The sequence below is a fragment of the Rhinoderma darwinii genome, chromosome 12, assembly GCF_050947455.1.
Source record: "Rhinoderma darwinii isolate aRhiDar2 chromosome 12, aRhiDar2.hap1, whole genome shotgun sequence".
Lineage (NCBI taxonomy): Eukaryota > Metazoa > Chordata > Amphibia > Anura > Rhinodermatidae > Rhinoderma > Rhinoderma darwinii.
In genome coordinates, this window is record NC_134698.1 from 71544655 (window position 1) to 71562078 (window position 17424).

General features: G+C 41.0%; 1 protein-coding gene across 2 annotated transcripts in view; it reads left to right on the forward strand.

Annotated features, from left to right (window-relative positions):
* The window catches only part of LOC142664489 (uncharacterized), an 82701-nt gene that overhangs the window by 63085 nt on the left and 2192 nt on the right, over nt 1-17424 (forward strand). For both annotated transcript variants that reach the window (XM_075843573.1, XM_075843574.1), the window contains exons 4-11: nt 962-1058; nt 2654-2755; nt 5159-5259; nt 8685-8780; nt 13704-13830; nt 13972-14073; nt 15235-15378; nt 16444-16568. In XM_075843573.1, the coding sequence (XP_075699688.1) occupies nt 962-1058; nt 2654-2755; nt 5159-5259; nt 8685-8780; nt 13704-13830; nt 13972-14073; nt 15235-15378; nt 16444-16568 (894 nt within the window). The remainder of the gene's footprint in view (nt 1-961; nt 1059-2653; nt 2756-5158; nt 5260-8684; nt 8781-13703; nt 13831-13971; nt 14074-15234; nt 15379-16443; nt 16569-17424) is intronic.

Below are 17424 nucleotides of genomic sequence, written 5' to 3' on the forward strand. Positions count from 1 at the left end.
TTTTGTTGTGTGATATCACGCTGCAGCAAGTTCCCAGAGTCAAGATAAAGTTGGCTACATCTGTACATCCTACAATTGTTCTCCTGCTATTTCCTACGAATGTCCTCCTTAAATATATGTTTATATTTCCATGATTCAATTTCCATTTTTGGCTGCACACAGTGTGAGGACAGTGCAATTTATAGTTAAATATTAAATGCCAGACCTCAAACACGTTTCGCACGTTGGAAAATCTGTACAAACAGAAAATGAAACTTTTTGGTGACTGGGAGTTTCCCAACGTCTCTGGGGGACTGGGTTTTCCCCTTTCTCCTTTTTGAAGCAGTTTTAATGAACTCTTTTATCACAAACTTTTTATAGAAACATGGAATTCTTTCCAAACAGCAGGAAGCCAGAGGATTGTGTAAGCAATATAAAATGTTATATGGGGTAATTTTTTTCCTTAAAGTGAATGTCCACCTTTTAAAGGCTATGTACACCTTCAAAAGCAGGACCCGCTAACACTGAACCCGTCATTGCCGCACACCTGATGGATACAGGTTTTAGCGCACGATACAGCTGCTGCTGTGTATACAGAATACAAAGCAGCTGTATCTGAAAAAGTAAAAAGATTTTTTTTTCAAAAAGTAATTAAAAAGTTGCACCAATCACACTGATACACACACACACACACACACACACACACACACACACACACACACACACACACACACACAAATGGTTTCTGTTTGTCACCGTTCTGCAAGGTTTCCGTTGTTTTGATAGAATCAATAGCGCAAAATTCCGTTCATGGGGTCCCCTGATGGAAACATCCGACGGAACCCATAAACGGAGCTCTGACGTAGATGTGAACAAAGCCTTACTCTGTCTATATTGGGGAATTTGAGCTCTGTATTACAAAGTAAAATGATGTATATGCGGTTCAATAAATAATTCTAATAATATCTACATCCACTTGCAGGCTGTGCATACGTCGGGTTGGATCAGAGAATTTTGATCATATGCTATTTGGAAACTGGTTTTTGGACCGTGGGAACAAGATAGCATCTACTGGATGTGTAAGTCAATGGGCAGGGATATGGGAAATACTCAGGAAAAAATCTTTCTGATTAACTAATAGGTTTTCTGGTAGACACTACATGAGGATGGTGCACCGATAACAAACATCAGTAGCTCTTGTATTAAGCTGCCTTTATTAGTACCCTCCCTCCAACCTCTGACTGGAGGCTCCCTGAAACTGAATTCCATATTTGAGATGTGGCCTTACAAGGGATTTATAGAGGGGTAATATTACAGTTAAATCACAGGTTTTTATCTCTCTTCTTATACACCCTAAAATCATATTTGCTTTTGCAGCTGCTGCTTGACATTGAGTGCTGCTGCTTAGCTTATTTGTAACCAGAATGGTATTTCTGCTAACAGAATTTCACAAATCCCGACCTCTTCTAGATTAAGGGTCTACTCAGTGCAGCTATATCACAATTTTTGCCACGATTTTTGCAAAATTGCAGCGAAAAGGTGCGGTTTTGCAATAATTGCGGCAAAAAATGCCATTTGACCTGACTGTGTGAATTAGCCCTGATGACCTGATCAAACCATACCTGTCCCGACCCCTGCAACAACTCTCCCATTTGACTTAGTAACTTGTTTGCTCTTCAGGTATAACCTATAAGGGCTAGTCCAGGGGCCGGGACCTGGGCATCCAATTGGGAAAGTCCATACTCCCTTGTGGGGGTTAAGAATAGAAGGTTACCTTATTTAATTACTTATTTCATCAAATTTTTTTTTGTAATAATATAGTGTTATCCTAAAATAGACTTTTTATTTGTGATCATCATTGTTTACCGTAAATTTTGATACATTACATATCTATTTTTAGGACAATTGGGTCAGGGCTAGCCTTATGTCAATGATTGCGGGGTGGAGATTTTTTTTGGTACATTATTTTATTTGTCTTTCTAATTTAATTTATTTTTGCTTTTGGTCAAAAAAACAACAAAAACCTTTGGGGGAAAAAATCTTCTCTCCAGGGTCCCTGGCAGTCTCTGACTTCTGGGCACCCAATTGCCCGTGAAGCAAACTTACACCCCCTCCGTATAAATACAGTGGGCGGTCCTCAACCGGTTACGTATTTTGTCACACAGTGCACATAGGGGACACCTAATTTTTGGTATAGAATTGTAATATCAGAAGTGAAGAACAGCACACGTGACTTACGCCAAACTGTGACACACAATAATTAGACGCTATTGTGAAAACATGAGATTTACAATACACAAGACCCGCAACAAAGGAAGTTTTAAAGTGATGCAAACAAGGGGCCTGTCCTGTACACTTCTAATACTAGTCACAGTACAAAGGTATTGTATGAAATTAGATAAAATGATCTGCTTTTATTTTTTCCAGAAACAGCGCCACTCTTGCCCATGAGCTGTGTCTGGTATTGCAGCGTTCACTTTAATGGGGAAGAGTTGCAATACTTGACACAGCCCCTCGACTGGAGTGGCGCTGTTTCTAGGGAAAAAAAAAGCAAATCCTGTTTTCTAATGTCATATTAATCCTTTAGTTATTGTATGTAAGGCACATAATATTGATATTACGCTTTATTACTGTTTGCAGTGCAGTGATGAAATCTGTCATCTTTCCATTACAGAAGGCAATTTCCAGAATATTAGTGGAAGTTCTTCAGAGTGAAATTGTTTGGAATTCATATCCAAGAGGTGACGTTCGGTATTATTTCAGTGATGTCTTGGAGGTAATATATGACCTCGATTTTTTTAAAAATGTTTCTACATCAATTTGCTAGTTCAGATTTGAAATTACATGAAGAATTATTGGGACTGCAGATGTTTATGTCGTCTCCACAGAATACCCCCTCCGTTTGGGAAAATGGGGGTCCCCGTTCATCAAAGTAGCCAAAGATTTAGGAAAAAACTCTTGGCTTTAAATAGGAGGGGGGGATCCCAGAGGTGGGACCCCCACTATGAGACATTTATAACATTAATTTCTGTAGTCAGAAAAAAAGACACCCCAATATAAAGTTATCATTGGAATTGTTTCTATTAGGGTATGTTCATTTCGGCCGTTTTTTGGGCTGTAAACAACTGAAAAACGGCCGAAAAATCGGAAGCAGAACGCCTCCAAACATCTGCCCATCAATTGCAATGGAAAAAACGGCGTTCTGTTCCGATGGGCCGTTTTTTTACGTGGCCGTTTTGAAAAACGGCCGCGAAAAAAAAAGTGCAGGTCACTTCTTGGGACGTTTTTGGAGCTGTTATTTATTGACTATTGAAAACAGCTCCAAAAATGGCCATAAAAAATGCAGCGAAAAACTCCGCGAAAATCGCGAGTGGCTTAAAAAACATCTGAAAATCAGGAGCTGTTTTCCCTTGAAAACAGCTCTGTATTTTCAGACGTTTTTAGTCTAGTGTGTGAACATACCCTTACAATCAGGAGCGATCTTGACTATGAGAGTGCAGGGCCTGCGATTCCCCGCAGGTGGTGTCAGATCTCGTATCTATGTGAATGGTCCATTAGCGGAATACAGGCTGCTACTTGTAAAAGGGGTCATCCATATAATACCAGTACACGTATTACAGAACTGCTCATAATGACATTCACAAATAAATATTGGTTCCAAGTCTGAACAGCTTCACTTTAATACCAGTTGAAAATATTAAAGAAAACATTTCAAATTTTTTGGGAACATTTTTGGGACTGTCCATCAAAACTACTCAGTAGACGGCAGTGGTCAAACCAAGCAAGAAAGTACATGAGATAAACGGCACTAGTAGTGTCTGGGTCCCACTTGTGCCCCCCATTTTACTGGAACAGCATGTAGGTTTGGCAGGGTGAATGTTAATGGCGTGCACTTTTTGTCACAGTTTTAGGCCTGCTTCATGCGGCCGTGTTCAATCCGTGAGTTACGAACCGTATGTCGGCCATATTTCCCAGACTGAACACAGTTCAGGGAGCCTCCTAGCACCATAGTCATCCGGGATGCTGCGAGTCACTGCCTCCTTGAAGGATTACTGTCCCGTACAGAAAACATGATGGGAAAGTAGTCCTGTGGGAAAGTAGTAACTCACAGCAGCATGGATGACTATAACGCAAGGAGTCCGGCTCCCTGAATTGTGTTTGGTCCGGGAAATACGGCCGACATACAGTCTAAATCTCACGGACCAAACACAGTTTTTGGATTTTATTCCTGTAACCGTAAGGGTATGTTCACACAGAGTGTTTTTTGGGAAAAACGGCTGACAAAATCGGAAGCAGAACGCCTTTTCAAAACGGACGCGTTTTCAAAACAGCTTAAACGGCCGTTAAAAACGCAGCGAAAAACGCGACTTCCCTTGAAAACAGCTCTGTATTTTGAGACGTTTTTTATTTTGTGTGTGTACATACCCTAACAGAAAAATACCATGTGTGAACGCAGCCGCTGGGGGAATCAGGGGCGATAACTGTTGGCTGAGTGATCATTATATTAAGTCTTATGCCAGCTTTAGACTTCAGTAAATCACTTTCGTTTTCTTGTGGGGTATACCAAAATGTTTGAGTGCTGCCAATGCCAAGCAACCAGATTCCAGCTGTTATTTTTCAAATATATGTTGGAGAATTAAAGCATGCCATGGGCAGTGCCCCATCCTGCTTGGTGAGGCAGCCGCTGTTTACATCATCCAGACAATGGGAGTAAGTCTATGTTCACACGGCAAACAAAACACGGCTGTAAAATATGGAGCTCAAGTGAAAACAGCCACTGATTTTCAGCCATTTTTTTATGAATCAGGCGTTTTTTGATGCGTTTTTTATGCCATTTTTCGGGGCGTTTATGACACGAAAAATGGCTGGAAATAAACCGTGTGAACATACCCTTACAGAATCAGCGGAGCAAGCATGTCCGCTGCTACCTCTATGTTCATTCTCCACCTGGATGTTGTGGTAGGACCGAGGGCCGGATGACCCCCGTTCTGGAAATAGGTGCCGGTCCCAAAGGTGGGACCTTCATCTATCAGACTTTTTGGAATATCACGTGTATATTCCATATTTGTGTAAGGTGGAAATAACCCTTAAATAAAATGAGTCCTATATTTAGCAAATTCCCTAATAGGAAATGTGGAAATATATTAAACCTCAACCATGTCTTGTCTTACAAATTTAGGAAGGAACTAAGATATGCAAGGAAGTGGAAGACCTTGGGAATACCCTAGTATCTAGGCTACAATCCTTATTTTGGGAGGAGTTTTTGCATTTTGTGACCAGGTAATTATATTGATAATATGGCCCTCATGTTACAATGTAAGGGCTCATGCACACGACCGTAGTGGTTTACACGGCCCGTGATTTGCGGCTCGGACGGCCACCGTGTGTCACCCGCGGGCCTCCCGCAAATCACGGGCCGTGCACATGGCCGTGTACATTTATTTCAATGAGCCCGGACCGCAAAATGCGGCCGTAATAAGACATGTCCTATCTTTTTGCAGTCCGGGCTCCCGGGCAATGCACGGACCGTGGAAACCACAGTCGTGTGCATGGGCCCATAGAAATGAATGGGACCGCAATTCACCCACAGATTTGCGGGTGAACTGCGGCCGCAAAAATCCGTTCGTGTTCATGGGGCCTAAGGGGTTTGACAGTTTCAGCAAATATTTTTTTTTGTATAATTAAAAGTTATTCCATTTTCTAATATACTTTCTGTATCAATTCCTCAAAGTTTTCAAGATCTCTGCTTGCTGTCATTCAATAGGAACCTTCATTGTTTACTTCTAGTGGATAAAATTCTCTCCTGGTGCACGGCTTGTTACAGTACAGTTATCAGAGCTGTGTCTTGTAATAAGCCGTGCACCTGTGTGTCCATCACATGACTAGGAGAGAATTTTATCCACTAGAAGTAAACAATGAAGGTTCCTATTGAATGACAGCAAGCAGAGATGTTGAAAACCATGATGAATTGATACAGAAATTAGAAATAGGAAAAGTATATAACTCTTCATTAGGTTTATTTGCTGAAACAAGAAAACCCATTTAAAGGGTAAATAAACATTTAAAAAACTTTTGGCGTCATAGCGAAATGTCAGAATTTCTGATCGACATGTCAGAAGGTCCGAGCACTGATCGTTTAATTTAAACGGAGAAGTGCCCGGATGAGCGCTGTGCCGCTTCATTTCTGATTGTCTTCGCTCGGAAAGCCGAGTGAGCGGTGCATGGACTCATAGACTTTCTATTGAGCCCGTACTCCGCTCAGAGGAATCCGATCAGAAAAGAAGCGGCACAGCACTCACCCGAGCGCTTCTGCCGCTTCGTTTTAGCGATCCGTGGTGGTCTCAGTGCCCCAACCCCCACCGATCAAAACTTCATCAATCAAAGCTCCCTCAGGGCTTGTCACTCTATATCTACCCCCTTTCGCCCCTATGAAAAAAATCTTACTATGGCCATGTGCATTTGTTAATGTAATTCTAAGGCTTCATTCACACCTACGTCGGGGCTCCGTTTGTGGGTTCCGTCAGACCTTTCCGTCAGGGGAACCCGCGAACGTGAACCGTAGCTTTCTGTTAGCATTACCATTGATTTCAATGGTAACGCTTCAGTTGCTAATGGTTTCCGTTTGTCTTCGTTCCGTAAGGTTTCCGTTTCTTTGATGGAATCAATAGTGCAGTCAACTGCGCTATTGATTCTGTCAAAACAACGGAAACCTTATGGAACAGAGACAAACGGAAACCATTTGCAATACTTGCGTCACCATTGATGGAAAGGTCAGACGGAACCCATGAACGCAGCCCCGCCGCAAGTGTGAATGAAGCCTTATATAATCTAATAAATTACCATATCCTTTATTAGTGAATGGTATGAAGAAGCTGCCCGTAATATACAGTTTACGGTTCTCAATCGTTTTATGACTGAAATCATGAAGTGAAAGTCCCGTCTGGGCACATGTAGCTGCTCGTAGTGTAGGTGTAAATACTAACCAGAAGTATTTGATCACACATCCCCATTTAAAGTTTTCACTAACTAAGTATAATTCTGTTTCCATGTCCTTTGTGCATTTTCCTCTTATTTTGAATACTTCTGTATCTCTCTTTATGTCTTGTTTTCCACAGAGAGGAAAGAAATGAAATTAGTAATGTTCATAATCTTAGGCCTCATTCACATCGGCGCTGGAGGCTCTGTTAGGGGCCTTTGTCGCAGATCCGGCTGAGATTACAGGAGACAATAGTTCAGCATGCTGCGCTATTGTCTCCGGTAAAATCAGACACGCCGACGAAACCTATTAAAAAGTCAATGCGTTCCGTCGGTCGCCAACAGTGTCCATTGTGCAATGGAACCGTTGCTTCCATAATTCCCTTGTTCTCCTCCTCTGACGGAACAACGGAACACAATGACCCAGGAGTGAACCAAGCCTAAGCGGTAAAGCACACATATACGGTTTTTATCACGTGTTTTCTGCGATTGCAGACGTGTTATTTTGACTTTGTGACCACAGCTGCTGGAAAATCAGGACAAGATTGCATGTAAATACACCCATTTTTATCAAATGGTTAGTTAAAGAGACTCTGTCACCACATTATAAGTGTCCTATCTCCTATATAAGAAGATCGGCGCTGTAATGTAGGTGACAGAAATGCTTTTTATTTAGAAAAACGATCTATTTTTACCACTTTATGAGCGATTTTTAGCTTTATGCTAATGAGTTGCTTAATGCCCAAGTGGGCGTGTTTTTACTTTAGACCAAGTGGGCGTTGTACAGAGTGTATGACCCTGACCAATCAGTGACCAATCAGCATCATACACTTCTCTCCATTCATTTACACTGCACTAGCGATATATCTATATCGTTATGTGCAGGCACATAAACACACACTAACATTACTGCAGTGTCCTGATAATGAATACACATGACCTCCAGCCAGGATGTGATGTGTATTCCGAATCCTGACACGTCTGTAGCGTCTCTGTGAGATTTACAGCAAGGCAAACGTAATCTCGCGAGATTACGATGTAAACGAGATTACGTTTGCCTTGCTGTAATCTCACAGAAAAGATTCAGACGTGTCAGGTTTCATAAAGTGGTAAAAATAGATTGTTTATCTAAATAAAAAGCACTGCTGTCACCTACATTATAGCGCCCATCCCCTTATGTAGGAGATAGGGCACTTATAATGTGGTGACAGAGCCTCTTTAAGTAAGCCATACTAAGCGATAGGGTATCTGGGCTTTGATGCCCGAGGGCCCAATTGCCCCTCTTCCCCATATTTGCCCACTGCCCTATTGCCCCTCTGCCCTCACATGGGCCATAATGGCTGAGGGGACTATATTGCCCGTCTGCCCCATAAGAGGACATATCATAGTTGGGAGGGCCCGTTACAGATTTAGCATTGGGGCCCTGGAGATTCAAGCTATGCTATAGTACGGTTAATTACTATAAAGCCAGTAGAGAATTTTTTTCTAGAAATAGCGCCACATCTGTCCTTAGGATGTGTCTGGTATTGCAGCTCATGTCCTTTCACTTGTACCCGGGATAAACTGCAATCACTTTTTCCTAATTGGGAACAAATATCTCAAAAACACTCAGAGAGCATAAATGTGTATGCAATGTAGAAGTGTGAATTCTGTTATGTCCACTCGCTAATATTGCACAGTTTCAGTGAAATTATTGGGTTATTTATTACATATGTATTTTTTCAATTTAGGTATAAAGCATTCCTAACGGAGAAAGCAGATGGACTGATTTCACAATATGGGATTTGTATTGGAATAAGGATTGTTAAGAATTGCTGCATTTTAAGGTAATTGTTGTTTATGTTTAAAAGATTTTAAATTATTCCAGTTATGATGGGAAGATAGATAGATAGATAGATAAATAGATAGATAGATAGATAGATGGGAAGATGGGAAGATAGATAGATGGGAAGATATATGAATAGTGTAATGACGGGGTAGGGAGACAGACAGGTGAGCCCTAATCTACCCGCCACTCAGTCCCTGCCTACTTGCACGGCCCGTCCTAGGCGACGGCGTACAACTGGGCGACGGTCCCTATGCTCAATAAGTGCACGACAGACCAACAGACAAGGGTACACAGAAGCTAAGGGCAATGGGGCAGTTGCCCACGGCAACACCGTGAGCAACAAGAGTAGTGAACGAGCCGAGTCAAACCAGGAGTGTACGAGGTACCTAACGCAGAGCAGGAGAGTAGTCAGCAAAGCCAGGGTCAATTTGAAGTAGAGGACAATAGAACAAGCAGGAGCAGCAGAGCCAGGAAACAGGACAGAATCACAGGCAAAGGAGGAGCAGGAAATGAAGATATAAATAGACAGAGGGCGGGAGCAAGTTCCGTCTGGCCAGGCTGTGATAGGTTCTCCCACTCCTCAGCGGTAGCAGATCAAGTCACTCTAACAGACCTAGGCACAGATGCAGACTGATTAATCACGGGCATCGACAAAGAAGCTGTGTCAGGCAAATCCATTACAAATAGATAGATAGATAGATAGATAAAGATGAGATGTAGATAATAGAGGGATAGAGAGATAGATCTCAATACACACAAAATCAATAGTTCTGTGTTGTATAAATGATGAAATATTACAATACAGTGATGAGTATTTTTGTTTTATTGCTTGTGCTGTTCCAATATCTTGATGTAAACCGTGATCACATGAAATTATTGGTTAAACATATTGGACAACCTACTGATGTGTCCTAAATGTAGACAAGCAGCGTGTATAAACATACATAATATTTCCAAAGCACAGCAATGACAATCCAAGGTGCACTCAATCACATCTGCAGGCTGAACTTCTGTATTGATCGACGGTGTACCCACAAACCAAGAGCCACAAACCAAGAGCCACAAACCAAGACGGAGATATATGTAGACACAAATGCCCCTCTGGTACATTCCACAGTTGACACGGCAGGGGCACACTGAGAATTTTTTTTCTTTTTTATGATTAACTTTATTTAAAACCTTATTCATTACTGTTTTTCAATGCTTCATTATAATTTGTTTGAATTTCCTAGGACTGGCCCTGTATTAGAAAACAAAAAATCGATTTACCTTTAAAAGAGGTCAGGGCTTTTATTTATTCTTTTGGTACCGAGCTCCAGATCTACTAATTCCCTTCACAGCTATAGAGTTACTCCTATTAAACTCAATGGGAGCAGTATAACTCTGTATTCAGTGAGCTCCCCCTACTGGTGGATGCAGGTAGTCAAAATGTTATGTTGTAACTATTTTATCATATTACTCTATGAGGGTCAGAGCTCCTGTCATACAGATATGTGTTGCAGTAGTTAGCTGGAAGCCTGTGGTTACCAAAATGTTTTGGGCCCTCGGGAAGTACTCGAGTGCCCGACTGGTCATTCTGCCCATGTGACAGTGTCAATTTTAGTTCATCTACTTGTGCTCAAATTTGTGTATGGTACATGTATTATCTCTTCCGAATAAACACAGACGATAGCATTATTGTCCAATATATTGATACCAAGCCCCCTTCATATCCCAATTGACAGCAACTCTTGCAACCAGTAGATATCAAGGTTGGATTTGGGACTTGGGTTGTAACCTTGGAAAACGTGATGCATTATAAATCATTTAACAAGGTGGTTCATTAATAATAGAACAGTATATTTTTCTTTTGTAGAGAACATTAATATATTAGATCATATGCCACCTAAATGTAATATGGAAAATGGCAATAAACGAGAATGTGGGGGAGTTCATGTGATTCGTAGAAGATTTATCCAAAACAGCAAAACCTATGTGTGTGTGTGGGAGAGTGAGTTAATGCAAAATTAATCATGTGGGAGTTAATTGAAAAGCAAATAAACACATACAGTAAAATTGCACAAAAAACCCAAAAACAACTTTTATCCCTATTCTAAACATTTATTTTGTTATTTTTTTATGTGACTATCCACATAACAAAAATCCTAAAATATTTCAGTATTTCCATTGCCAATAGAACAAACCCAATAGACTGACGCTTCTTGTTTTGTGTAGTTCAGTCTTCAGCTTTGCTGTGTAGACTTGGACAGAGTAAGAAGAGTCATTAGAGGGTGGGCAAATTAATGACATCACAATTGTATTGCTGGAGGCTTAGATAAGGCAGGATAGTAACACTATACACACAGATAAGGCTCTGTATGCAGCTCCCCTGTCACTCTCTGGTCTTCATTATTTTCAAGAGACTGTATCAATCTGTGACATTTCCGTCAACTAACTCCCATTTATTGCAGCTGCCATAAAGCACGCACTTATTTTATTTCTCTCTTCTACAGCCTTACATCTAATTAATGGAACCTAATAAAAATGAAATACATTAGACATTCACTTTAAAAAAGGAGTCTCGGTTTCATAGAAGCTTCCTTAAACTATTTAAAGGCGTCTTCCCATCTTAGACATTTATGTCTTCAGGATATGTTATAAGTGTCTGATAGATGCAGGTCCCAACTCTGGGTGCCGTACCTGTCTCAAACAGGGGTCCCTTAACCCCGTCCCCGCCTGGTGAAGTGGCTACAGGCCGCCGCATCCATGCGGTGACTCAGTGGACAGGTGCCCAAGCTCTGTCTGTTGCACTGTTTCCGTAACTCCCATAGAAGTGAATGGAGTTTCACCAGACAGGGACGGGGTCGGGGGATTCCCGTTCTTGAGATAGGTACAGGTACCAATGTTGGACCCGCATCTATAAGACATTTATGGTACATCTTGCAGATATGCCATAAATGCCTAAAATGGGGATAACTCTTTAAAGTTCGACAAACTTCTGACATGTCATAGTGACATGTCAGAAGTTTGTATTGGTGGGGGTCCGAGCACGGAGACCCTCACCAATCGCTAGAACGAAGCAGTTGAAGCGTTCGTGTGAGCGCTCAGCTGCTTCGTGTTTGTTCGGCTATTTCCGGAAATAAATGTATAGTGTACAGACTCAATACAAAGCCTATGAGTCCGTACTCCGATACATTTATTTCCAGAAAAAGCCGAACAGAAAGTAAGCAGCTGAGCGCTCACACGAACGCTTCAGCTGCTTCGTTCTAGCGATTGGTGGGGGGTCTCCGTGCTCGGACCCCCACCAATACAAACTTCTGACATGTCACTATGACATGTCAGAAGTTTGTCGAACATTTAGCTACACTTTGAGGAACTATCTGACTCCTAATGTGGCAGGAGTTATCATGTAAAATTTCTAAAATGTTTAAAAAAAATGTTTATATCATACCAACCCATACATTAATGTAGATGATAAGTGACAAATATAGTCCCCAACACTGAAACCATGACCGTGTATTTGTGGCTTCTTAAAGTAAAAATCCTAAGACTAGTTTTGTGGTATGAGGCTAGTGGAGGGGAATTCTAAAGAAATAACGTGATTTCCCATAATAGTGTAAACTGCAACTCACCCCATCCATGAACCAATTGTGGTTTTCTGAACATGCACGCAATGACTTTTGTAAGGCAGCGACTGAAAAGCTGATAGACGGTGTAAATATTCCACCTAGGTTTAACATCCAAACACGGTGAGGGGCTCTTTGTTTTTCTCTCGGTTGTTTAAAAGGTATATAATGGGGATTTGGTGCTGGGAGGCTTTGTTGCGCTCTGGGTGGGATGAAGCCTCCATTAATTACCTTTGCAGTGGCCTTATTAGTATTTGAAGCTATACTCAGAGAAACTAAGGGTGTACACAAGCAGGATTTGTGGCATTTTCCGCCTCAATTTTACAAAAATTGCATCAAAAACACGGTGGGTGTACAAAATGAAACATCAAAAACAATGTGGTTTTGGTAAAATATTTTCTCAAAAAAATGCAAACATTTTTTAATTGTGAAAGACCCTCTATATATAAACACATGTGATGGTTTGATGGTTTGGAGGTTTTGACATAGCAATTCTAGCACTTCTAGTTAGACTGTCTACATGAAGTCAAGCCCTTTCCATAAACCCTATTGTTCTTTCTTAATTCCCCTATGGTTCACACTATACAGACATAGATTCAATCAAGAAAGACTCTGCACAGTGACGGGCATAGGTGCGGGAGGGTTCTGTTCCCAGGATTGACTCACAGAGGGTCCTGAGAGAGGGCCCCCTGTATGACCAGATGACGAAAAAGCAGCCCCAATTTATGACTGACATCGGCTGCTGTCAAACAGCTTCTTCCTGTTCTAGGAACTGAAGCTGGGGCATAACTATAGAGGGTGAAGAGTTTGGGGGGCCCTGAAGCTTGCTCAACCCCATATGAGGAGACCAGCACTATTAAAGACATGTATAATTGGGGGGCCCTGTTACAGATTATGCACTGAGGCCCAAGGGCTTAAAGTTACACCTAACGGCAGGGGGATGAAGACTCTACCTAGAGCTTCTGAACACCATATCTATCAGGGCTGGTTGAACATCTAATTCCAAAACTATGGCCATTTATTTAGGGTTGGTCTCCACTCTTTTGGGGAGGCTTTCCACTAGACTGGAAGCATGGCGGCATGGATTTGTATCCATTCAGCCCTAAAAGTGTAAGTGTGGTTGGTCACGAATGTTGGACTATAAGACTTGGCTTGTATTCTAAAAAAAATTTAATCTCAAAGGAGATCAATGTCGTTGAGTTGGAGTCTTTGTACAAGTCAGTCACGTTATTCCACCGCAAACTTGGCCAAACATTTCATAACTGTCCAAGACGGATATGGACATTCGGATCATAACCTATTTTTACTCCATTTAGAAGTACAATGAATAATTTGGGTGGATCATCACAGGATCCAGAAATTCACCGAATTCAGCGAATTCTTGGGCAGTGTGAGAACAAAGGGATTGATCTTGTACTGAGCAATATGAAACCATCATTGAAGGTAAAGTTTCCAAAAACATTATGGCAATTTTTATTTTTTTTAATATAAACCACATTGTACAATTGTGAGATTTTGTGTTGGCAAATAAGTAGCAGAAACAGAAAGTTGCATGCTTTCATCTATTGTCTTTTGTCACTTCAGGAAGCTTTCAAAAATTACTTTATGAAGAACTGCAATGAATATGAAAATGTTCTCAGAAGCTTAAAATGCACGTTAATAAAGGAGGACATTCAAAACGACCAGGTAAATAAGGGTCTTCTTACATTGTTCGATATAGGCTGTGTAGACGAGCGCCAATCAACGAGACAGCTCGTTGATCGGCACTTGTTTGTTCCTTTCACAAGGAGCTATGTATTGGGACGAGCGATCGTTACTATGATCGCTCGTCCCCATGCATTACCATCATGGTGGTATCACATTTCCCTGTTTACACAGGGAGATGTGCTGCTACAATGATAATATTTCTTACAGCATAAACAATACAATCAGCCGATGAACGATTGTTTACACAGGGCAATGATTTGGAACAAGCATTCACATGAACATTCGTCCTAATTTCAGGACTACAATTAGTGTTTCTCCCTGGAGGGGCCGACACGTCTGTGCATTTCATGGACAACCCATTGATTTCAATGGGAACTGTGTAATGCTTTATTTTTCCTGTAGAGGCGCTGCAGAGGAATTGAACACTTGTTACCAAGTTCCCCCATACATTGTAGCTGATCGCTGTGGGTTCCAGCTGCGATGAAATTACTAGCAGTTTATAAGCCGTAAATCTGCCTATAGATTGTGACATCACTTTCTTTGCGAGAATAGAGAGCTGTTGCAAAGAGTGCCACTCTGGCAAGCATGGCGTGACCATATAGTACATTGCTGACAATTTAGGCCTCATGCACATGTAATTGCGGATAAAAATACTGATCTATTCATTTCTATGGCCCATGGACACCTTCCCTTATTTTTATGGGTAAGTGTCCGGGCTGTAGAAATGACCCGCAAAAAATAGCACATGTCCTATTTTTTGGAATTTGCGGACTGTGCTCCTATACTTTATAATGGGAGCATGGTGACAGTTGGCGGCCTTCCGTGCCCATAATCATGCAACATGTACACGGCTACAGCTGTGTGCAAGAGTCCTTAATTGAATGACCTTCATGTAATACTACATTTGCCCAGCAGTGGCCGCTGTAGGGGAAACGTGTGATTTCTCGCAGCTTCCCCGATTGCCAGAGGTTTTAGCAGCTGTATTGGCCAGCAATCAGCTGAACACTGGGGTTGCTTACATTTGAGAAGGGCTTGTCTAGTTGTCTTTAAAGGGATGGGGGGGGGACTGCTGATTTTAAATAATGGGTGGGTACAACAGTTTAAAGGACTGTCACAATACTAATACCTTTATTTCTACAGACATTGGTAACACTTATTCACCACAGGCTTGTTGTCCTGTTCATTCAGTCATTTTTCAAATGCTCCAAAAAATTATCCAGTCAAAATAAAGGACAGATATTTTCAAATGGAAGACAAAAGCTACAGAATTTATTTTCTGATATGGTAAGTATATTTATATAAATTTTGCAGCCTTCTAATATACTTTTGGGAAAAAGAATTTGTAACTATTTGTTTCCCTCCAACACTTATCAAAATAGTGGGCAGGGCTTAGAAGAAGGGTCGGGGACACCAGCAGCCCGACACATTTACTATAATTCACGCCAACTGGAGTCGATTTCCCTTTCTGGTGCACAGACAGTGCTACAAAGTTATTAAGAGGCGTGCGTCTCTTAATCAATTTATCACATCTTACTCCAGTGGCGTTCATTCTTGACTGGCATATGAAACGTCAGTCTAAGTAAATCTCTCGCATTGTGTTTTAATTCTTCAACATTTTTAAACATTTTTCTCTATTTGCTGTCAGTGAAATTGTTCACATCCCAAGGCAGAAAACCGGCATAGACCTGGCACAATTAACGGTTTGCTATCATGTATCCAACCTAGGCAACTCAGTGTGAGCTATACGGCCAACAGGACTGTTTAGGGGCAGACACCAAAAACAGTATATATATATAGGCTCCATTATTTCCTACTGCTAATTTTATGGTAAATATGGCATGTCCTCACCTAAGCGGAAACACAGTTGTGATGTCACAGCAGTTTCTTGACTGAAACATTTATGATGTCATAGCAGTTACCTGAAATAAACACAATTGTGACGTCATAGCAGTTACCTGAAAGAAATACATTTGTGATGTAATAGCAGTTATGTGAAAGAAACACAGTTGTGATGTTATAGCAGTTATGTGAAAGCAACACAGTTGTGATGTCATAGCAGTTGTGTGAAAGAAACACAGTTGTGATGTCAGAGCAGTTACCTGACAGAAGCGCAGTTGTGATGTCACCGCAGATACTTGGCTGAAACACAATTGTGATGTCAGAGCAGTAAACCGGACTAAAACCCACAGAGGATAAATGAAACTGGATAAGTGGTAAATCTCTGTGGGAGGTCTGTTCAGGTTTTTAGCGTCTAACTAGAACGTTGCCATTCACTGACAGCAAATAGATCTTGAAAATATTAATATACAAATGTACTGTGTTTAAAATAATCATTTTGCTCTTACCAAGGTTTCAAACGATTATCTCCTGCCAAGTAATCCACTGGATTACATATCTGAAATACTGATGGCTAATGAATATGAATCTCTACATACAACAACTGTATTTTTCATTGATAAACACCAGGATTTAAGGTGAGTGAATTAAACTGTAATTTATGTCTTGAATAATCTTCTTATTTTACATAAATACAGCAGCAAAATAAACATTTTCAGAGAACCCCTTTCAAGGGGTTTTCGCAACTGGACCTTCCTTTTCCATGTCCCCTATTAGGACATATGGACGTCAAAATTTTGAACATTCCCACTTGAGACCACCTCTGTTACCCAGATCATTGAGATTCTGGAAAAAGCGGTATCCTCAGACTTGGTACAGCCATATATTACACGTTTGCCCATTCTTTTAATTGGGTGCCATATAATACTACAATATTTGACCACCCACAGCCATGAGTTTCAGCATCTCTATTGGAGCCAATGACTAGGCACCCCAATTCCCTAATATAGTGTTATTTTTGTAACCACAATCTGCAGGGAATTTCCTGAACTCCACCACTGTACTTTGAATTGGTTGCAGACTACAGACTGCTGCTTCTTTTCAAGAATCCAGATTTCAGATGGGCAGTACAGGGCAGCTTTAGGGAATTTATTCACACAAAATCCCTATTGTATTATCAGATGCTCTTATCGGTATCTGTTTGAATAATAATTCTGTATTTAGGGATTGTTTAACATGAATGTGTAAGGCTCAGTTCACACCACTGTTATGGCTTCTGTACCAGATACCAATGAATCCTAATGGATTGCATTGACTTATAATCGGGTCCATCGGGTTTCCAGTGTGTTTTTGGTGGCACGAACACCGCTGCCAGTATTCTTGGTATTAAAAACACTGGATCCTTGGCAAAACGGAATCCAGTGAGAATGTGAACAAAGTCGACCAAAGACAAACCTAAACTTAGCAAATTAAGGCATATTTTAAGATTATATC